Raw genomic sequence first — 20,243 nt, 5'->3', positions numbered from 1 at the left:
CAGAGCGAGACTGTGTTTTAGAGCCTTTGCACTTGCTGTTCCTAATGCCAGCATGTTCCGCTCCCCGTCTCGCATTATCTGCTTGGTTGCTTTTTTCTCAGTGTTCAGATCGAGTTATTTCTTTCGAGAAGACTTCCTGGTTCACCATACCACCATTCTTATACTGGCGCGTGCGTGCCGTGCACACGTACACACACGCGCGCGCACACACACACCCCTTTCTCCCTTACCCTGCTTCACCTTTTTACAGAATTTAATACTGTCTGAAATGTACTTGTTGGTGGTGTCCTGCCACTAAATCCCGGAGGGAACGGATTTTTGTCTGTTTTGCTCCCCATGATCTAAAACAGTACTTGGCACAAGAGGTTCAACAACTCGTTGAATTAATGAATAGTGGACATGAACTTGACAAAACAGGTTCCCTGCCTCAAGAGGCATGGCCGCAGTGAGGAGACGTTAAAAGAATTAAAATAAAACTGTATATGTTTAGTGGGAACACAGGAGCCTTTAAATTAGCTCAGAGGATTTACATAGATACCTGCGATAAAATGGTTCCTATAAGGTTCATATAATAGTTATGTAAGACTCTTGAAAACTGTAATGTATTATGCAATTTTAAGATTGTATCATAGCTGGCGAAAATGAGGTCACATCTTGCCATTCTTTTTTCGCCTCGAAAAATTTTATGAGGAAAATTTCCTTTAACTTCCTCATTTATTTCCTTTCCCTGTAACCTAAACGGTCAAGCGGCTGTGAATGTTATCTTCCATGGGCAGCAAGAAATACGGTTTGGTGTCGGAGTCTGCGTAGTGAATGGCTCACTGGATCTGGCGCATGCGCATCTTTTGTGGTGCTGCAAGATGGCTGCCAGCCATTTTGTCGCGCGTTGCTGCTCCGAGGAGTTGGGGGCGATGGCTGCAGCCCCTGAAGACTAACAGTGGTCTCAGTGGTGGGAATTTTCTGTCTCTGTTGTGTGAGCTGAACACACCCAAGAGCGCGGCCAAAAGCAGCAAAGGGCGGGGCAGGGGAACCCCCCCATCCGGCTAACCTTAGTTATACCAACTCCCTCACCCATCCCTCCCAGTTTTTCCTTCCATCCCGTTACACGCTGATCTTCTGCGCAGGCGCAAAAATAATCGTAGCTCCTCCTGGGCCCTGGGGGCTTCAGAGCTCCTGCGCGCGCTTGTGGTTCTCCACTCCTGATTGGTCAGGTTGCCCCGCCATCACGCCTCCCTCTGCTTTCAAGGTTGAGAAGGAAGCAGGGGTAGGGGGGGTGGGGCCAAGTGGCGCGTGCGCGATACTGTTGCTGCCCCTTTGCTGCTATTGCGTTGCAAAAAAAATCCTGACTAGGTAGCCTTGGACCTTTTCTGTGCTAGCGAGTCTAAAGGAAAGAAAGATTTCTGCAACTGAAGGGGCAGTCGGGTAGTATTACATTTAAGATATTAACGCCCGACCTGGCTCACAGGAGTGTGGGAACAGGGGCGGGGAAGGGCCTTAGCATTGAGAGCCGAAAAGTATAAAACGATTAGTTTCGGCGTCAGGCGTTTTGAAAGGCTTTGCAGGTCCTGTTTTCTGCGTAATTTTTCCGTGATTACTGACTGGTTTAAACACGACCCCTTGAACAATATTGATAAAACCTCCGAGACCCGCAGCCCCTCCTTGCAGCGTGTAGGAGCTGCCAGCGTGCCCAGCAGCTGGTGTTCCCGTCCGTACCTCCAGAAGAGCCCAGCGCGTGCACCATCCCCACCCCCTAGCCTCCCTCCCCACCTACGGCTTTCACGCACTCGCAGTGATTGTTTTGCCCGCTCCCGCCGCCGCCGCCGCCGCCGCCAGAGGAGCAGCAGCGCTTGTGCAAACCGGGAAGATGGCGGCCGGCGGCGGCGGAGGCAGCAGTAAGGCCTCCTCCTCGTCGGCCTCTTCGGCAGGGGCTCTGGAGTCCTCGTTGGATCGAAAATTCCAGTCGGTAACCAACACCATGGAGTCCATTCAAGGCTTGTCGTCTTGGTGTATAGAGAACAAAAAACACCACAGTACTATCGTCTATCATTGGATGAAGTGGCTCCGGAGATGTGAGTGTTGGGGGTGACTAGGGAAGGGAAGACTGGGGAAATGGAAGTGTGGCCTGAAACGCTTGGGGTTTTCCCACGGAGCCGCAGCATTTGGTTGGGGTTGTTCACATTAAAGGTTCGACCCCAGTGGTCCCAAACCCAGACTCCATTCCTAGCCAGGATTGTCCTGAATTGCAGGAGACTCATTTCTTGGGTTTTTTAGCCATTGAATTGTTGTGACCTTGGGCCGTTGGGCCCAGATCCATGGAGATTTACGTATATTGTTTTTAATATTTCAGAGCCTTGTAAGGTGTATTGATTTTTCCGAACCTTCGCGGAAATTGTAGCGTCTGTTTATTTCTTACAGGCCTTGACGTGTTAATGATTTCTGGCTTTCCTGATGGTAGGCGAGCTGTGGTTTTAAGCAGTAGTAAATCCAGTGATGTTTAATGAGGAGTGCCTTGTCTGGATGAATGTTTCTAAAACTTGTGATATGTAGTAAGGAGAGCCTTACCTGGATGAATGTTAAGAAGCAGCATGAGCTCTACATAGATCTGAGGCACCACCGGGTTTTCCCTGTACCTGTGTTTGCTGCAATAAAATACAGGTTTCTTGGATACTGACCAGAAACAACTGCGATACAGTAGTCAGTATCATCGTTAATACCTTCAAATATAAAGCGTGTCCAGTTCCTCTTTTTTTTTTGAGACGGAGTTTTGCTCTTGTCGCCCAGGCTGGAGTGCAGTGGCGCGATCTCGGCTCACTGCAACCTCCACCTCCCGGGTTCAAGCGATTCTCCTGTCTCAGCCTTGCGAGTAGTCGGGATTACAGGCGCCCGCCACCATGTCCGGCTAATTATTTGTATTTTTAGTAGAGACGGGGTTTCATCATTTTGGCCTGGCTGGTCTCGAACTCCCGACCTCAGGTGATCCACCTGCCTCGGCCTCCCAAAGTGCAGGGATTACAGACGTGAGCCCCCCGTGCCCGGCCCCGTTACTTTTTAATTACCTGAAATACCTTTTTACACAATTGAGTTGATCTCATGGGTAATGTGCACAGGAAATGTGCTTTTTGAATATGTAGTACCTTTTTCTCCAGTTATGTTTTTTTTGTCTTTATCCTGGAGATTTTTCCATTTTGCTGCTTTACTGCAGAAACGAGCTCTGTTAAAGCATGGATTGTTTGCAGAACGTTTCAAATCTTATAGGAGGAAGTGTGGAGAAGTTACTGTTTCCTGCTGAGAAGAGAGGGTTAACTCATACTCCATATACATCTATTAGAATTTTTCTTTGCTTCCTGCCTGCGGCATTTCACCAGTGAGACCCATCATCCAGTTATTCTGCCTTATTCCACTTCTGCCATTGCTCCTGTAGTGTTTTGATTTGTTTACCTTTTAGAGAACAGATAGATAAAACTTGCAAAATTATAGGCCCCATGCTTCGAACTATTTGTGTTTAAAGTTTTGGGAGGGATGTTTTGTGGTTCTTTGAATAATAATGCAGAGAAATTAGTAGATACAGGACAGAATTACCTGTGTTTACCAATAACCGATCAAATAGTTATTTTCTTGCCCAGAGGTAAAATTATAACGTGCAAAAACATCAAATATGCTAACAGTCATCATTGAAGACTCACATGTTAAGTATCTGCTATGTGCCCAGTCATCTCATTGTACCTTAAAATCGTCTGAGAAGTAGATTTTTTAATCACTGATTTACAAACGAGGAAACTAAGACTCGGAAATTAAGTTGCTTAAGGTTACTCAGTAAAATGGTGGGGTTAGGGTTTGACTTCATCATTAACTTTGTAAAATAATGTTTAACGTACTTGGTATACCAGTGATATATTGCAAGCAGTTCTAATATGAGTGAGAGAACCTCTTCTCCACCCTATTTTAAAACATTTTTACTGAACTATGCAAGCATTTTACATTTCCTCACCTTGGGCTCTGGGGCTTTAACTGTATGGTTACATCATTTGCAAGAATAAGTTGGTCCCCGTCCCGTCTCTGCTGTGTGGGATCACAAGTGACAATTACAGTTTTTTTTCTAGTCAGCAATAATGAGATAAAATGAAGCCAGAATTTTTTACCTCAGTTGTTGTTGCTATTGTGCCTGAGCTTATTTCCTTTATTGATATCTTAAGAGTGAAAAAATGAATGCTCCAGGAGGGCAGTGTGTCAGTTGAAGTGCATTGTGTATAGTTTATATAGTTAAGTGCTTTTGGCTAAATATGATGTTGTTTTTCTAGTGGAATGGAATTTAACTTTCTAAAATGATTAAGGGTGATTTTAGTTGTTTTGTATTTACATTTAATGAACTTCACTGGTCTCATTGTAAATAAAGCATTTTGAGAGAAATATTCAGCAGAATGGTGTGGGGTGCAATGAAAACAGTTTATGCATGGGCCTTGTTTACATTTAAGTTCTTATTTCTTTACAGTTATACTTAGTTTACTTTGAGTTTGGTTTCTAAGTCAGCTTTAGGAAAAATTGTGGAGCAGGTATCTTTGGCATTCCCAGCCTTTCTGTCCATTTTCCTGATGCCACTTTGCTTCTCTTTTTTCTTCTGACATCCATTATTTAGTAATTTATATTTATATTTAGACCTCAGTATAAATTTAAGTAACTATTAGATTCCAGAGATATTTTAATTTTATCCTTTATTTCAGTGTGTAATGAGACTTTTGTTCATATAAAAGGAAATAATTTAGAGAAATAGGCTATCTGAGGATATGTTCCAGAGATATTTTTATTTTATCCTTCTTTACTTTTCTTTTTTTTTTTTGAGATGGAGTCTCGCTCTGTCATCCAGACTGGAGTGCAGTGGCGCGATCTCAGCTCACTGCAACCTCCACCTCCAGGGTTCAAGCAATTCTCCTGCCTCAGCCTCCCAAGTAGCTGGGATTACAGGCACGCACCACCACGTCCCCCTAATTTTTGTATTTTTAGTAGAGACAGGGTTTTACCATGTTGGCCAGGGTGGTCTCGAACTCCTGACCTCAGACCATCATTTTCTAAGGTGATCTTTCTGTAGCATAAACAAATGTCATTCCTCTGCTTTAAAACCCTGCAGTGATATCCCATTGCAACAAGTTGAAGATCTGAATTTCTTTTACATTGATCTGTAAGTCCTGTACCATCTGCTCTGCCTACCTCGAGCTTCTTCACATCCTGCCTCCTTCTCATTGTTTAGATCAAATCTCAAATATTACCTCCTCAGAAAGACCTACTTTGATCACCTTATTTCTTGTTTTTTTTTTTTTTTTTTTTTTGATACGGAGTCTTAATAGATTTTTTAAAATTACATGTATCTGTTTTTTATTTATTTTAAATTAATTTAATTTAATTTAATTTTTTTGAGATGGAATTTCGCTTTGTCGTCCAGTCTAGAGTGCGGCGGCGTGATCTCAGCTCACTGCAACCTCTTCCTCCCAGGTCAAAGTGATTCTCTTGCCTCAGCCTCCTGAGTAGCTGGGATTACAGGCGTGCACCACTAAGCCCAGCTAATTTTTTTTTTTTTTTTTTTGAGACAGAGTTTCACTCTTTTCACCCATGCTGGAGTATAATGGCACGATCTCAGCTCACTGCAACCTCTGCCTCCCAGGTTCAAGTGATTCTCCTGCCTCAGCCTCCCAAGTAGCTGGAATTACAGGCATGCGCCACCATGCCTGGCTAATTTTTGTATTTTTAGTAGATGCAGGGTTTCACCATGTTGGCCAGGCTGGTCTTGAACTCTGGACCTCAGGTGATCCACCTGCCTCTCAGCCTCCCAAAGTGCTGGGATTACAGGTGTGAGCCGCCGCACCCGGTACCTGGCTAATTTTTGTATTTTTTGTAGAGACAGGGTTTCACCATGTTGGCCAGGCTGGTTTTGAACTCCTGATCTCAGGCGATCTACCCACCTCAGCCTCCCAAAGTGTTGGAATTACAGGCGTGAGCCACTGCACCCAGCCTCGCTTTATTTCAAGTAGTGCCTTCAATTGCTGTCATATCATCTTATTTTCAGTATATGATATTACCTTGTTTGTTACACGTTTATTGTCTGGCTTCCCTCCACCAGATGACAAGGTTGTCTTATTTGTTGCCCTGTCCCCAAACAACTAGGATAGTGCTGGCGTACAGTTAGCAATCAGTAAATGTTTGCCAACATAATGCGAAATAGCTAATCAAGAACTTAAGGAACAGAATTGCTTTAATTTCTGTTTATCAGAAGGAAGCATTTATAATTTAGTGAAAGAAATTACAGGTACAGTAGTTGGAGGTATATGGACTTGATGTGCAATTTGCCCAGATTATCATTTCTGTACTTCGTTCTTCTTTCTCTCTTTTCTGTGGGGAGGTCGGGGAGGGACAGAGTCTGGCTCTGTTGCCCAGGCTGGAGTGCAGGGCATGATCTCCGCTCACTGCAACCTCCGCCTCCTGGGCTCAAGCAATCCTGCCACCTCAGCCTCCTGAGTAGCTGGAACCATGCCACCACACCTGGCTAATTTTTTTTTTTTTTTTTTTTTGAGACAGAGTCTTGCTCTGTCGCCCAGGCTGGAGTGCAGTGGCGCGATCTCGGCTCACTGCAAGCTCCGCCTCCCGGGTTCACGCCATTCTCCTGCCTCAGCCTCCCGAGCAGCTGGGACTACAGGCGCCCGTCACCGCGCCCGGCTAATTTTTTTCTTTCTTTTTTTTTTTTGTATTTTTAGTAGAGACGGGGTTTCACCGTGGTCTGGATCTCCTGACCTCATGATCCGCCCGCCTCAGCCTCCCAAAGTGCTGGGATTACAGGCGTGAGCCACTGTGCCCGGCCTACACCTGGCTAATTTTTATGTTTTTGTTTTTTTTTTTTTTTTGATGCAGAGTCTCACTCTGTCGCCTAGGCTGGAGTAGAGTGGCGGAATCTCGGCTCACTGCAACCTCCATCTCCCGGGCTCAAGTGATTTTCATGCCTCCGCTTCCTGAGTAGCTGGGATTACAGGCACATGCCACCACGCCCAACTAATTTTTGTATTTTTTAGTAGAGATGGGGTTTCACCATGTTGGCCAGACTGGTCTCAAACTCCTGACTTCAAGTGATTCGCCCACCTCAGCCTCCCAAAGTGCTGGGATTACAGGCGTGAGCCACCACGCCCGGCCAAATTTTTATGTTTTTTGTAGAGACGAGGTATTGCCATGTTGCCCAGGCTGAACTCTTGGGCTCAAGCTATCTGCCTGCCTTGGCCTCCCAAAGTGGTAGGATTACAGGCGTGAACCACCAGGCCCAGACCTTCTTTCCCATTTTTAATGGTAAAATGGGAATCAATATGGAAAAATATAAAAGAGTTAGGCCTGTGTTAACATGTTAACTCCGGTCACTTAATACTGGATGACACTTTGCAAAGTACTTAAACTGTGAACCTCAGTTTTTCATCTATAAGTAGTTCTGTACCTGTAGATGAAAATTCTACATTCTACAAGTGGAGATAATTCTGTCTACTTGTAGAGGAATCCTATGATCTCTCAGGGCTTTTGGCTAGATTTAAGCAGATAATGCATGTATTTCATCATTGGGCCCTAGCACATAGAAAACATTCAAATTATGTATTATTTATGATGATGATATTTATGCAGATAGAAACAGTTTTAAGATCCAGAGTATTCAAAATAATTACATCAGAATTTTGTTTTGGGCACCTTGGCACAGTGCTGGAAATTACATTCCCAGTTTGTGAGAGACGAATTGGACTAGCCTCTCTGTAGTAAATTAGCATATGCTTTGAAGAACTAGTAGGACAAAATGGAAAATATTGTGTTAATGACATCCATTTTGTCTTTTTTTTTTTTTTTTTTTTTTTTGAGACATATTCTTGTTCTGTCACCCAGGCTGGAGTGCAGTGGCATGATCTTGACTCACTGCAACCTCTGCCCCTTGGGTTCAAGTGATTCTCCTGCCTCAGCCTGCCAAGTAGTTGGGATTACAGGTACACACACCACACCTAGCTAATTTTTTGTATTTTTTTGTAGAGATGGGGTTTTGCCATGTTTGCCAGTCTGGTCTCAACCTCCTAAGCTCAAGCAGCCCACCCTCCTTGGCTTCCCAAAGTGCTGAGATTACAGGCATGAGCCACCGCACTCTTCTTAGCTATTTTTCATAGAAACTTTATGTATAAAAATAGAAGGGTAATGACACCCCACCTTTCTACTGATCTCCCCACTTCGGTAGTTATCACATAACAGTCTTTTTTCGCCTATCTCCTTCACTTTACCTCCTCTCCCTTAGTACTTTGAAGTAAATCTCAATGCAAGCTGGTATGTTTTTCAAAATGAAACATATAAACATGGACTAGAAAAAAATCTCTTCATACAGGATTTGGTTTTGCAGAGAATTTACAAAGTACGGTTAATGTATGCCAATGGTTTCTCAGTTTGGATATCGAGATCCTTAGATGGATCATGAAGCTGGTAATAATTTTATAGCTAACTTTTGTTAAGTGCTTACTATATGCCAGGCACTGTTCTAAGCATTTTACGTGTATTCATTCATTCAGTTCTCACAACTCTTTTAATTAGGTATTATTGTGATCTCCATTTTACAGATTAGAAAACAGAGGCACAAAGAGGTTTTTTGTTTTTGTTTTTGTTTTTGAGACGGAGTCTCGCTCTGTCACCCAGGCTAGAGTGCAGTGGCACGATCGCGGCTCACTGCAAGCTCCGCCTCCCGTGTTCACGCCATTCTCCTGCCTCAGCCTCCTGAGTAGCTGGTAGCTGGGACTACAGGCACCCACCACCAGGCTGGCTAATTTTTTGCATTTTTGGTAGAGACGGGGTTTCACCGTGTTAGCCAGGATGGTCTCGATCTCCTGACCTCGTGATCCGCCCGTCTTGGCCTCCCAAAGTGCTGGGATTACAGGCATGAGCCACCGTGCCCGGCTGTGCCAAGAGGTTAAGTAACTTGCCCATGGTTACAGAGCTAATAGGTGGTGGAGATGGAGACAGAATTCAAACCCAGGCATTCTTGATCTACAGTATACACTCTTACCCACCATCCTACACAGCCTTTCTTATTGATAAAATATTTTCTACAGTGCAAGAAAATTTTGATAGCTTGCTTATTTATTCAAGATTTAGACTATATAGATTAACTAGACTATCAAGATTTTAAATTCTTGTGTTTTTTGTTTTTTTCCCCCTCTGTGGCATAACTATCTCTTAGTGATTTGAAGTTCTGATAGGCATTTATTTATGTTTTTGATTAATTAAAAAAAGGGAAAAAAATGGAACATAATTATTGAAGCTATCGTCTAGGTAAAAACCTTTCTAAATGTAAGGTTCATTTAGATTGATGACCTGTAGAGTGTAACAGTATTGCCATAGGCATACAGCTTTTTAATCACACATCATACATAAACAAATAAGTAATACAGGTGGGTAGATACAGACCCTAACTTTGAGCTCTAAGATGAAATTTGTTTATAAATCCCTAGTTTCCATTCAGTTTTTTCAATATTTATCAAACACCTACTGTGCAAGGCATTGTTTAGGCACAGGGGATACAGCAGGAGAACAAAATGAACAAAATTTTTTGCCTTCACAGAGCTTAAAATTTAGCCGGGCTTGGTGGTGCACACCTGTGGTCCCAGCTACTCGGGAGGCTGAGGCAGGAGAATTGCTTGAACCCGGGAGGCAGAGGTTGCAGTGAGCCATGATCATGCCAGCCTGGGCAACAGAGTGAGACTCCGTCTGAAAAAAGAAACACACACACACACAGACACACACACACACACACACACAAAGACAGCATATACTCTAGTAAGGGGAGACGGACAGCAAACAGATAAGTAAAATATTAAACATAATAGAAGGCGATAAATGCTCTAGAGAAATATAAAGCAGGGAAGGGGGAAACAGAGGGGTTTGCAGTTTTACATTAAATGGTAAGGGAAGGCCTCACTGAGAAGGTGACATCTGAGTAGGGAGGTATGATATTAAGCAATATAGACATGAGGGTATGAGGTGGGCATGTTCAAGACTAAGTGAACAGAAAAAACAAAAGTCCTGAGGTTAGAGTGTGCCTGGTGAGTTTAGGGAGCAGCAAGAAAGCTTCTGTGACTGGAAAGGAGTTGTTAAAATGATTAGTGGATGAGTTCAAAGAGATTATGGTGGGTGGTGTTGGGGAGGGGCGAAATGGGATTCACCAAGGGTTTTATAGGCATTGTAAGGACTTTGGTTTTTATTCAGAGTGAGATGGTGAGCCATTTAAGCAAAAGGAGATGAACTCTTTTTTTTTCTTTTTTTTTTTGAGACAGAGTTTTGCTCTGTTGCTCAGGCTGGAGTGCAATGGCACCATCTCGGCTCACTGCAACCTCTGCCTCCCGGGTTCAAGCGATTCTCCTGTCTCAGCCTCCTGAGTAGCTGGGATTACAGGTGCATGCCACCATGCCCAGCTAATTTTTGTATTTTTAGTAGAGACAGGGTTTCATCATATTGGTCACGCTGGTCTCGAACTCCTGACCTCAAGTGATCCGCCTGCCTCAGCCTCCCAAAGTGCTGGGATTACAGGCGTGAGCCACCACGCCTGGCACTCGTTTGTTTTTAAAAGGTTATTCTTGTTTCTGCTGGAACAGGGATACCAATTAGATGGCTATTGTAATCCAGTGTAAAATATTGATGGCTTGGACCAGGTTATGGCCAGCGGAAGTGATAAGTAATTTAATTCTAGATCTATTTTGAAAGTAGGTCCAGCCAGATTTCTAGGTGGATTAAATGTGGGGTGAGAGAGGAGGAGAATAATCAAGAATGACTTTTTTTTTTTTTTTTTTTTTTTTTAGCTTGAGCAACTAGAAAGATAAGAGTTGACATTTGTTGATATGGGGAAGGCTGTGAGTGGAGCAGATTTTGTGAAGAAGATGAGAAATTTAGTTTTGGATGTGTTAGGTTTGGGATGTCTATTTTAAGAAATCTTTTTAAAGATATAATTCACAAAAAATATCCTCATTTAAAGTGTACAATTCAATTGTTTTAGTATATTCATAGAGTTGTTCAGCAATCACCATAGGGTGTCTAGTATATGGATTGTTTTTAGAGCCAGGAAGCTGGAAGAGATCAACTAGAGAGAGAGTGTAGATAGGGAAGTAAGTCTAGTAAGATAGAGCAGCAAGTACAGATAGAGAAGAGGTCCAGAGAGAAGGCTATGGTATTATGAAATCTCTATTTGGTCTCTATCCCATTTCCTAGCATACTACTTCAAAAATCCTTGGGTCTTCAAGGTGATAAGTGTCATTTTGTATGCTAATGAGTTGACTGATGGTTGGCATCCCCTGGGTAGCCTAAGGATGGGGGCTGGTCACTGGAAAGAATAAGGCAGGACTAGAGGTTGTGACTTTCCGCCCTACCATCTAACCTCTGGGGAAGGGAGAAGAGCTGAAGGGGTAAATTGAACACCAGTGGCCAGTGGTTTAATTAATTATGCCTTCATAACGAAACTTCCATAAAAATCCAAAAGGACTGGTTTGGGGAAGCTTCTAGACAGCAAAACATGGAGGTTCCTGGAGGTTGGCATGCCCAGAAAGAACCTGGAAGCTCTGCACTCTTAGCCCTACCTTGCCCCCTCCATCTCTTCATCTGGTGTTCATTGGTGTCCTTTGTTATGTCCTTTATAATTAACCAGTAAATGTGTTTCCCTGAGTTCTGTGAGCTGCTCAAGCAAATTAATGGAACCCAAGAAGGGGGTTGTGTGAGCCCCGATTTATGGTGGTTGGGTCAGAGCAAATGTTAACCTGAGATTTGTGATTGGCATGGGAAGTGGGGGGCAGTCTTGTGAGACTGAGCACTCAGTCTGTGGGATCTGATGCTCTCTTCCAGTGTCAGAATTGAATTGGAGGGCACCTAGCTGGTGTTCATTGCAGAATTGCTTGCTTGGTGTGTGTGGGGAGAACTCTCATACATTTGGTCAAAGAAGTCTTTGTTGATTGTTGAATGAGAATATAGGAAAAGCACTTTTAAGTTTGTTTATTCCTCTATTCTCAGAAGGCTGTTGGGGCATTCTAGTATTTTAGATGACTCTTTCTACTTAGTCTACTGTGTTATTGGCTTAGGTTCTTTTTGAGGTTCAAGGTAAACTTTGTCTCAGCCCCCCAAAGAAGTAATAAATCTATTTTGGTCTCTTGCATATTTTTACTCTTGGTTTACGCTTAATGGCATTTCCGTATTCATTGAGCAGGAGCTCTGTTATAATTGCGTTATTATCCATCCTCTCCCTCCCCTTTAGATGCCTAAGTCACCTTTTTTTTTTTTTCATTCCATTGCTCTAGGTTCATAGAGTTATAGGTGGTATTTTTCCAGGTTTCTGGCAATGTTTCGAAACATGGAACTGTCTTAATTATAAACTATAATTATTGTAATGGTATATATTAAGCCTTTTTGTCTGTATTGTGAGACTTTCCAAGCAGTTGTTATGTTCTTCCTTTTAGCTGCTTAGTCTCTTAGAGCAGAAGGGTGATTTCATCCATGGCCTTAGGTGGGTTTGAAGCAATATGTAAAACATAATTTTACTATACCAAATTCCATAGTAAGCTAAAGAGTAAATTTTGTAGCAAATAAACATTCCCATAACTAAAAGTGTGAAACACTGCTGACAAACTTCACATGGTTCTGTGACATGGAGGTATCTTGAAAGGAAAATTACAATAGCAGTGGAAAAACACTAATATTAAAATTTGCTTACAGAGGCCACCCAGAATTACTTTAATGTTAGTTTTGTCTGTAGAGGAGGGATGAGTGTATGTATGTGCGTAATTTTTTAGGGAGTAGAAGCTTACTGATTTTATTCTTTTTTGTTGTTATCAGCTTCCTTGGGTTGAATGATTTTACTCTTAATGATTTGGCTTCCTGCCTTTCTTAAACTAATAAATAATAGTGGCATCAAAATTCTTTCTTCCTCCTAGGCTTTTGTCAGTTATGTTCTCTTTTTTCCTCCCACTTTTTCCAGGTGTTTATTGTTTTACAGCAGTACTTTTAAAAGTCAAAAGGGGAGATTTTGGTCAGTTGTTTTAAAATTTCAATTGAGAATTAAGGATACATGAGGTTTAATTTGTTGAAGGAACTCAGAGACCCTAATAAAAATTACCCAAGAACAGAACAATTTACAAACCAGCTTGACTGACTTTCTCATCTATTTGTCAAGGAAACAAAAAGTAGTTGTGTTTCGTAGTGATTTCAAATTCCACTGCCCCCACAGATATTAATTATAGAACACTGGAGGAATGTACATCTTAGGGAGAAAGTAGTAGAACCTAGTTATTCCTTTTGAGAAAAGGCAACAATTCCATCTGTGCTTTGAAATATTAAAGCTTTTCTGGCTAAGATAAAGATAGTTTTTAAAAATGCTTCATTCTTATTCTCTTGTTTTTAGAGAAATATTGAAATAGAGGCTCTTTGATGAAGGAAATGAAAATGTTTGGTTTGCTGGGTTTAAATTTTACTAGTGTTTGATTGAGGCCTTGATCTCTCTTTCTTCACTTCTTTCTCTTATAATTAATTTCACTTACTTGCACTTTCTAGTTCTCTGGAATCCATTAGCAGAGAGATAGAGTGATTCTTTATTACCCGTTAGTAAAAGTTGCACTGTGAAAGGAAAAAAGGATCTTTTAATGTTTGGGATTATAACTTAACATTTTTTGTTTTAAAAAACCTAGAATGGATCCTGAGCTGTTTTTGTGTTCCTTTACTGTCATCATAGTTTTAGAGTGTAGCATGATACAGTCTTTTTTTTTTTTTCTTTTTCTTTTTTTGAGACGGAATCTTGCTCTGTTTGTTGCCCAGGCTGGAGTGCAGTGGCGCCATCTCGGCTCACTGCAAGCTCCGCCTCCCGGGTTCACGCCATTCTCTCGCCTCAGCCTCCTGAGTAGCTGGGACTACAGGCGCCCGCCACCACGCCCGGCTGATTTTTTGTATTTTTAGTAGAGAAGGGGTTTCACCGTGTTAGCCAGGATGGTCTCGATCTCCTGACGTCGTGATCTGCCCGCCTTGGCCTCCCAAAGTGCTGGGATTACAGGCGTGAGCCACCGCGCCCGGCCGATACAGTCTTTTAAAATGATGATCTTTGTGTCTAGGAGGCAGTATTACTTGAAAGATTAAAATTCTCTTATAATATGTTATGCCTAAAGATACAGAATGAGAAAATGAACTTAGAAATACTGAGTGCTGGCCGGGCGCTGTGGTTCACGCCTGTAATCCCAGCACTTTGGGAGGCCAAGGTGGGGAGATCACCTGAGGTCAGGAGTTTGAGACCAGCCTGGCCAACATGGTGAAACCTTGTCTCTACTAAAAATACAAAAATTAGCTGAGCGTGGTGGCATGTGCCTGTAGTCTCAGCTACTCGGGAGGCTGAGGCAGGAGAATTGCTTGAACCCAGGAGGCAGCAGTTGCAGTGAGCTGAGATTACGCCACTACACTCCAGCCTGGTGACAGAGCGAGACTCTATCTCCAGAAAAAAAAAGAAAAAAAGAAAGGAAATATTGAGTACTTCCTCTATGTAAACCCCTGTATTGGGTGCTGAAAGAGATGGAATTATAAGGAACTTAACATTTAGTAAATGGGCCGGGCGCGGTGGCTCACGCCTGTAATCCCAGTACTTTGGGAGGCCGAGGCGGGCGGATCATGAGGTCAGGAGATTGAGACCATCCTGGCTGACGGTGAAACCCCGTCTCTACTAAAAATACAAAAAATTAGCCGGGCGTGGTGGCGGGCGCCTGTAGTCCCAGCTACTCGGGAGGCTGAGGCAGGAGGATGGTGTGAACCTGGGAGACAGAGCTGGCAGTGAGCCGAGATCATACCACTGCACTCTAGCCTGGGCGACAGAGCAAGACTGCGTCTCAAAAAAAAAAAAAAAAACATTTAGTAAGTAAGATAGGAATTGAACACATATAACTGGTTCTGGGAAGTATAATAATATGAGTTTTATATGCTCTAACAGTTTAGAATAGTTATCACTTCGGTTGGATTGCTGGATCCTTATTGTTTACTGAGGATCCTTACTAGCTATCATACATGTATTACCTATAATCTTGATGTCAGCTCTGCAAAATATGAATTTGTAAATTTATAAAAAATATGAATTTATAAAATATAAATGTGTAACAGTTGAATTTATAAATTTATTAAAAATTTATAAATTGAGTCTCAGAGAAGTAAATTGATTATTTTGGGGAAATTGTCAGAACATTTATAGTGTAGGAAAAGGAAACATGCCTGGTTTCAGGGTGGCTAAGCATAAGCTTAATTTTGTTTTATATAAGCAGAAGTCACGTGAAGGTAAGTGGGAGAAAGAAAAGAAATACGGTGGATTCAAAGCCCAAGTTGCTTACAAGTATGTTGTTATTACTTAATAATCTTATATTTCCAGTCATTAATGTAGTTAATTTTACAAACATAACACTAATAGTTTAGTAAGAAAATAACATTTACTGAGTTCTTATGTGATTTCATTTAACAATTCATTAGTTAATATATTATTACTGAGTAAATCTATTAGTGATGTATATGTAAATTACACTGGTGACAGGTAAAATAATAAACCCTATAAATGACAATAAATTAAGTACTTGAGGGCTCAGTGAGGTTAAAATAACTTGTTCAAGGTACACAACTAATGAACAATAGAGCCAGGTTGCAAACTTAAGCAGTCTTGACTCCAAGGCCTACACTTTACCATTATGGTAGACGGCTTCCTGCTTCTTTCAGAGTATATTGGTATTTTATAGTGTTCCATGGACAGTGTGGTATATACAGGATAAAAGTTCCCAAACAGCCTTGCACCTGTCCATTCTCATATAGAAGCAAGTAGAAGAACACACTTCTTTCCTTTTAAGCCAGACCATTAAACAGATTTGCAAAAATGAAAAATAACTTGCTCCCACTAAATTTTTGTTTTACAAAATATAGTTATTTTTAATTAAGAAATAATTTATTGGCTAGACAGGGTGGCTCACTGAGTGCCTGTAATCCCAGCAATTTGAGAGGCCAAGGCGGGTGGATCACTTGAGGTCAGGAGTTCGAGACCAGCCTGGCCAAAATGAAGAAACCCCATCTTTACTAAAAATACAAAACTTAGCCAGGCATGGTGGTGCACGCCTGTAATCCCAACCACTTGGGAGGCTGAGGCAGGATAATCCCTTGGACCCGGAGGTGGAAGTTGCAGTGAGCCGAGATGGTGCCACTGCACATCAGCCTGGGCAACAGAGTGAGACTTCATTAAAAAAAAAAAAAAAAAAAAAGGCCCAGCTGAATTGGCTCATGCCTGTAATCCCAGTACTTTGGGAGGCCCGAGCAGACAGATCACAAGGTGAGGAGTTCAAGACCAGCCTGGCCAACATGGCGAAACTCTGTGTCTACTAAAAAAAAAACAAAAATTAGACCGTCATGGTGACGTGCGCCTGTAATCCCAGCTACTCAGGAGGCTGAGGCAGGAGAATTGCTTGAACCTGGGAGGCGGAGGTTGCAGTGAGCCCAGATCACGCCGTTGCACTCCAGCCTGGGCGACAGAGCGAGACTCCATCTCAAAAAAAAACAAAAAGAAAGAAAAGAAATAATTTATTAATTGTAATGGATTTATTGTTTTTAATGGGTTAATGGATGTTTTTAAATTCTTAGGTTTAATTTCTATTTATTTTATTTTTATTTACGTATTTTTTTTTGAGACCGAGTTTTGCTTTTGTTACCTAGGCTGGAGTGCAGTGGCGCCATCTCGGCTCACTGCAGCCTCCGCCTCCCAGGTTCAAGCGATTCACCTGCCTCAGCCTCCTGAGTAGCTGGGATTACAGGCATGTGCCACCATGCCCAGCTAATTTTGTATTTTTAGTAGAGACGGGGTTTCTCCCTGTTGGTCAGGCTGGTCTCGAACTCCCAACCTCAGGTGATCTGCCCGCCTCGGCCTCCCTAAGCACTGGGATTACAGGTGTGAGCCACCACGCCTGGCAAATTTTTGTATTTTTAGTAGAGATGGGATTTCACCATGTGTGGCCAGGATGGCCTCGATCTCTTGACCTTGTGATCTGCCCGCCTTGGCCTCCCTAAGTACTGGGATTACAGGCATGAGCCAACGCACCCGGCCAGGTTTAATTTCATATAGTAAATAGCCATAGCTATAACCCACAAAAACAAAACTCTTTGAGGTCCTCAGTAATTTTTACCAATATAAAGGGTTTCTGAAACCAAAATATAGAATGACCTTTGTCAATTTTCTGCAATGTAGATATCCATTGTCTCTCATCTTAACATCGCATATTGCCCGATGGTCTCTAGGCTTTATTTTATCAACCAGTTAATTTTTATTTTTAATTTGTGAGATCATAAGTTTGTTAGCTTTTTATTTTGCCAAAAATGGACATAAAAATATACTACATTTATAGCATCACTACCCACCATTTTATAAACTATCACTTTATTAAAAAAGGTTATACTTTAATTCCAAAAGTGTTAGAAGGACATTTTCTCAGAATAAAGGATAAACCTTCAAACTACATAAATTTAGCTATTTGAAAAATTTGCTTTGATGTCCTTGTCTTTCAGATCTTAGCTCAGGTGTCATCTCCTTGGAGGTTGACCTTATGGTGGTTGTCTGAGAGCCCACCTCTTTCCCTCGCCCATCATTCTCTTATCACATTACCCTATTTTTTTTTGTTTTTTTCCTCCTGGGTTCAAGCGATTCTCCTGTCTCATGGGTTCAAGCAGTTCTCCTGTCTCAGCCTCTGAAGTAGCTGGGATTATAGGCATACATCACCATGCCCAGCTAATTTTTGTATTTTTCTAGTAGAGATGAGGTTTTGCTATTAGCCAGGCTGGTCTTGAACTTCTGACCTCAGGTGATCCACCTGCCTCAGCCTCCCAAAGTGCTGGGATTAAGGTGTGAGCCACCACACCCGGCTCCTATTTTATTTTATTTTTATTTTTTTGGGACGGAGTCTCTCTCTGTCGCCAGGCTGGAGTGCAATGGTGTGCTCTCGGCTCACTGCAACCTCTGCCTCCTGGGTTCAAGCGATTCTCCTGCCTCAGCCTCCCGAGTAGCTGGGATTACAGGTGCTCGCTACCACGTCCAGCTAACTTTTTTGTATTTTTAGTAGAGACGGGGTTTCACCATGTTGGCCAGGATGGTCTCTATCTCCTGACCTTGTGATCTGCCCGCCTTGGCCTCCCAAAGTGCTGGGATTACAGGCGTGAAGCACGCCTGGCCTTTATTTTCTTTATGGCTTTTCTCATTATAAGGTACTGCCTTGTTTATTTATTTGCTTATTTATTGAGACACATGGCCCCCCTCACCCCCAAAAAGAATGTAAACTGCTAACAACAGATTATTTGTTTTGTTCACCACTGCATCCTCAGCACCTAGAAGAAGGCATGGAACATAGAAAGTGCTGTAATTGTCAGGGTGTGCTGGCTTATGCCTGTAATCCCAGCGCTATGGTAGGCCAAGGTGGAAAGATTGCTTGAGTCCAGGAGTTGGAGACCAGCCTGGGCAACATAGTGAGACCCCCATCTCTACAAAAAAAAAAAAAATAGGTAGACATGGTGGCGCATACCTGCAGTCCTGGCTACTCAGGAGCCTGAGGTGGGAGGATTGCTTGAGCCTCAGTGGTTGAGGCTACACTGAATTGTGATTGTGACACTGCACTCCAGCCTGGAAAACAGCAAGACCCTGGCTCCAAAAACACAAAAGTGCTTAATCAATGAATCTTCCTTAAGTGTGACCCCAGACCACACGTTGAGAACTGCTGCAATAGGACACAATTTTTTTTTTTTTTTTTTTTGAGACAGGGTCTTGCTCTATCGCCCAGGCTGGAGTGCAGTGGCGTGATCTCAGCTCATTGCAAGCTCTGCCTCCTGGGTTCATGCCATTCTCCTGCCTCAGTCTCCCGAGTAGCTGGGACTACAGGCGCCCACCACTGCGCCTGGCTAATTTTTTGTATTTTTAGTAGAGACGGGGTTTCACCATGTCAGCCAGGATGGTCTCGATCTCCTAACCTCGTGATCCGCCCGCCTTAGCCTCCCAAAGTGCTGGGATTACAGACGTGAGCCACCGCGCCCGGCCACAGGACACAATTTTTTTGTTAGATTTATGTATGTAGGGAGACATACTGTATTGTACTGTTGTATGTTGGTTAGTTGGTAAAGAACATGGGCTTCGATCTCAAATAGACATTATGGTTGCTACTAACCTCTGAAAGCTTTTAAATAGGGATAATAATTGTATAGCTCACCTTATATGATTGTTGGTGGAATTAAATAAGATGCTTCATATGAAGTGTTTGGCAAACTACCTGACATTTAGAAAATTCAGCAAATGATAACTTGTCATTTAAAATGCAGTTATACAGTTATTATAACGTTTTATGCAGGCCTGTCTGCATAAGCTTTTTAAATTCTTCCGATTAATCCTGCATACTCTATGTGAAATGTTAATTAAGGTTAATAATGTAAAGGAGTGGACATGGCTTTTTTTGAGCCCTTTCTTATTAATATTAGCAAATAGCAAAAGAACATATAATTTGGAAGCTGTTTTCCTATTTTGATTATTTCAAGGACCTATTCATATAGCAACATCTTGTAGTTCTAGAAATTCATTGAGAACTTAAGAATTTTTTATGTTTTTATAGCTTTTTTGTTTGTTCATTTGTTTGTTTGTTTTGAGACAGAGTTTGGCTCTGTTGCCCAGGCTGGAGTGCAGTGGCGATCTCGGCTCTGCCTCCCGGATTCAAGTGATCCTCTTGAGTAGCTGGGATTACAGGCACCCATCACCATGCCCGGCTAATTTTTGTATTTTTAGTAGAGACGGGGTTTCATCATGTTGGCCATGTTGGTCTTGAACTCCTGACCTCAGGCAATCTGCCTGCCTCAGTCACCCAAAGTGCTGGGATTACAGGCATGAGCCACTGCACCTGGCCTATAGCTATTGTGCTAATATAAATGCATCTTGTTGGGTGCGGTGGTACTTGCCTATAGTCCCAGCTACTTGGGAGGCTGAAATGAGAGGATCACTTAAGGCCAGGTGTTTGAGGCCACAGTGCACCCTGATCATGCCTGTTAATAGCCACTGAACTCCAGCCTGGTCAACATAGGAAGACACCTTTCTAGTTTTTAAAAATAAATGAATAAGAGATAAGGTTTCACCACGTTGCCCAGGCTGGTCTAGAACTGCTGGGCTCAAGCAATCTGCCCACCTCAGCCTCCCAAAGATG

At 42.4% G+C, this 20,243-nt stretch overlaps 1 protein-coding gene across 12 annotated transcripts in view; it reads left to right on the top strand.

The window, feature by feature from the left end:
- Positions 1 to 847: 847 nt before the first annotated feature.
- RPRD2 (regulation of nuclear pre-mRNA domain containing 2) overlaps positions 848 to 20,243 on the top strand; it is a 113,559-nt gene continuing 94,163 nt past the window's right edge. For 10 of the 12 annotated variants that reach the window (XM_054670502.2, XM_016926420.4, XM_016926427.3 and 7 more), the window contains exon 1: positions 848 to 2,069. In XM_054670502.2, the coding sequence (XP_054526477.1) occupies positions 1,865 to 2,069 (205 nt within the window). In that variant the 5' untranslated portion in view covers positions 848 to 1,864. The remainder of the gene's footprint in view (positions 2,070 to 20,243) is intronic. The other 2 variants (XM_063814134.1, XM_063814131.1) reach the window with 2 other exon arrangements.

This window comes from Pan troglodytes, chromosome 1 (genome assembly GCF_028858775.2).
Source record: "Pan troglodytes isolate AG18354 chromosome 1, NHGRI_mPanTro3-v2.0_pri, whole genome shotgun sequence".
NCBI lineage: Eukaryota > Metazoa > Chordata > Mammalia > Primates > Hominidae > Pan > Pan troglodytes.
This window is presented reverse-complemented; position numbering and strand designations above follow the sequence as displayed.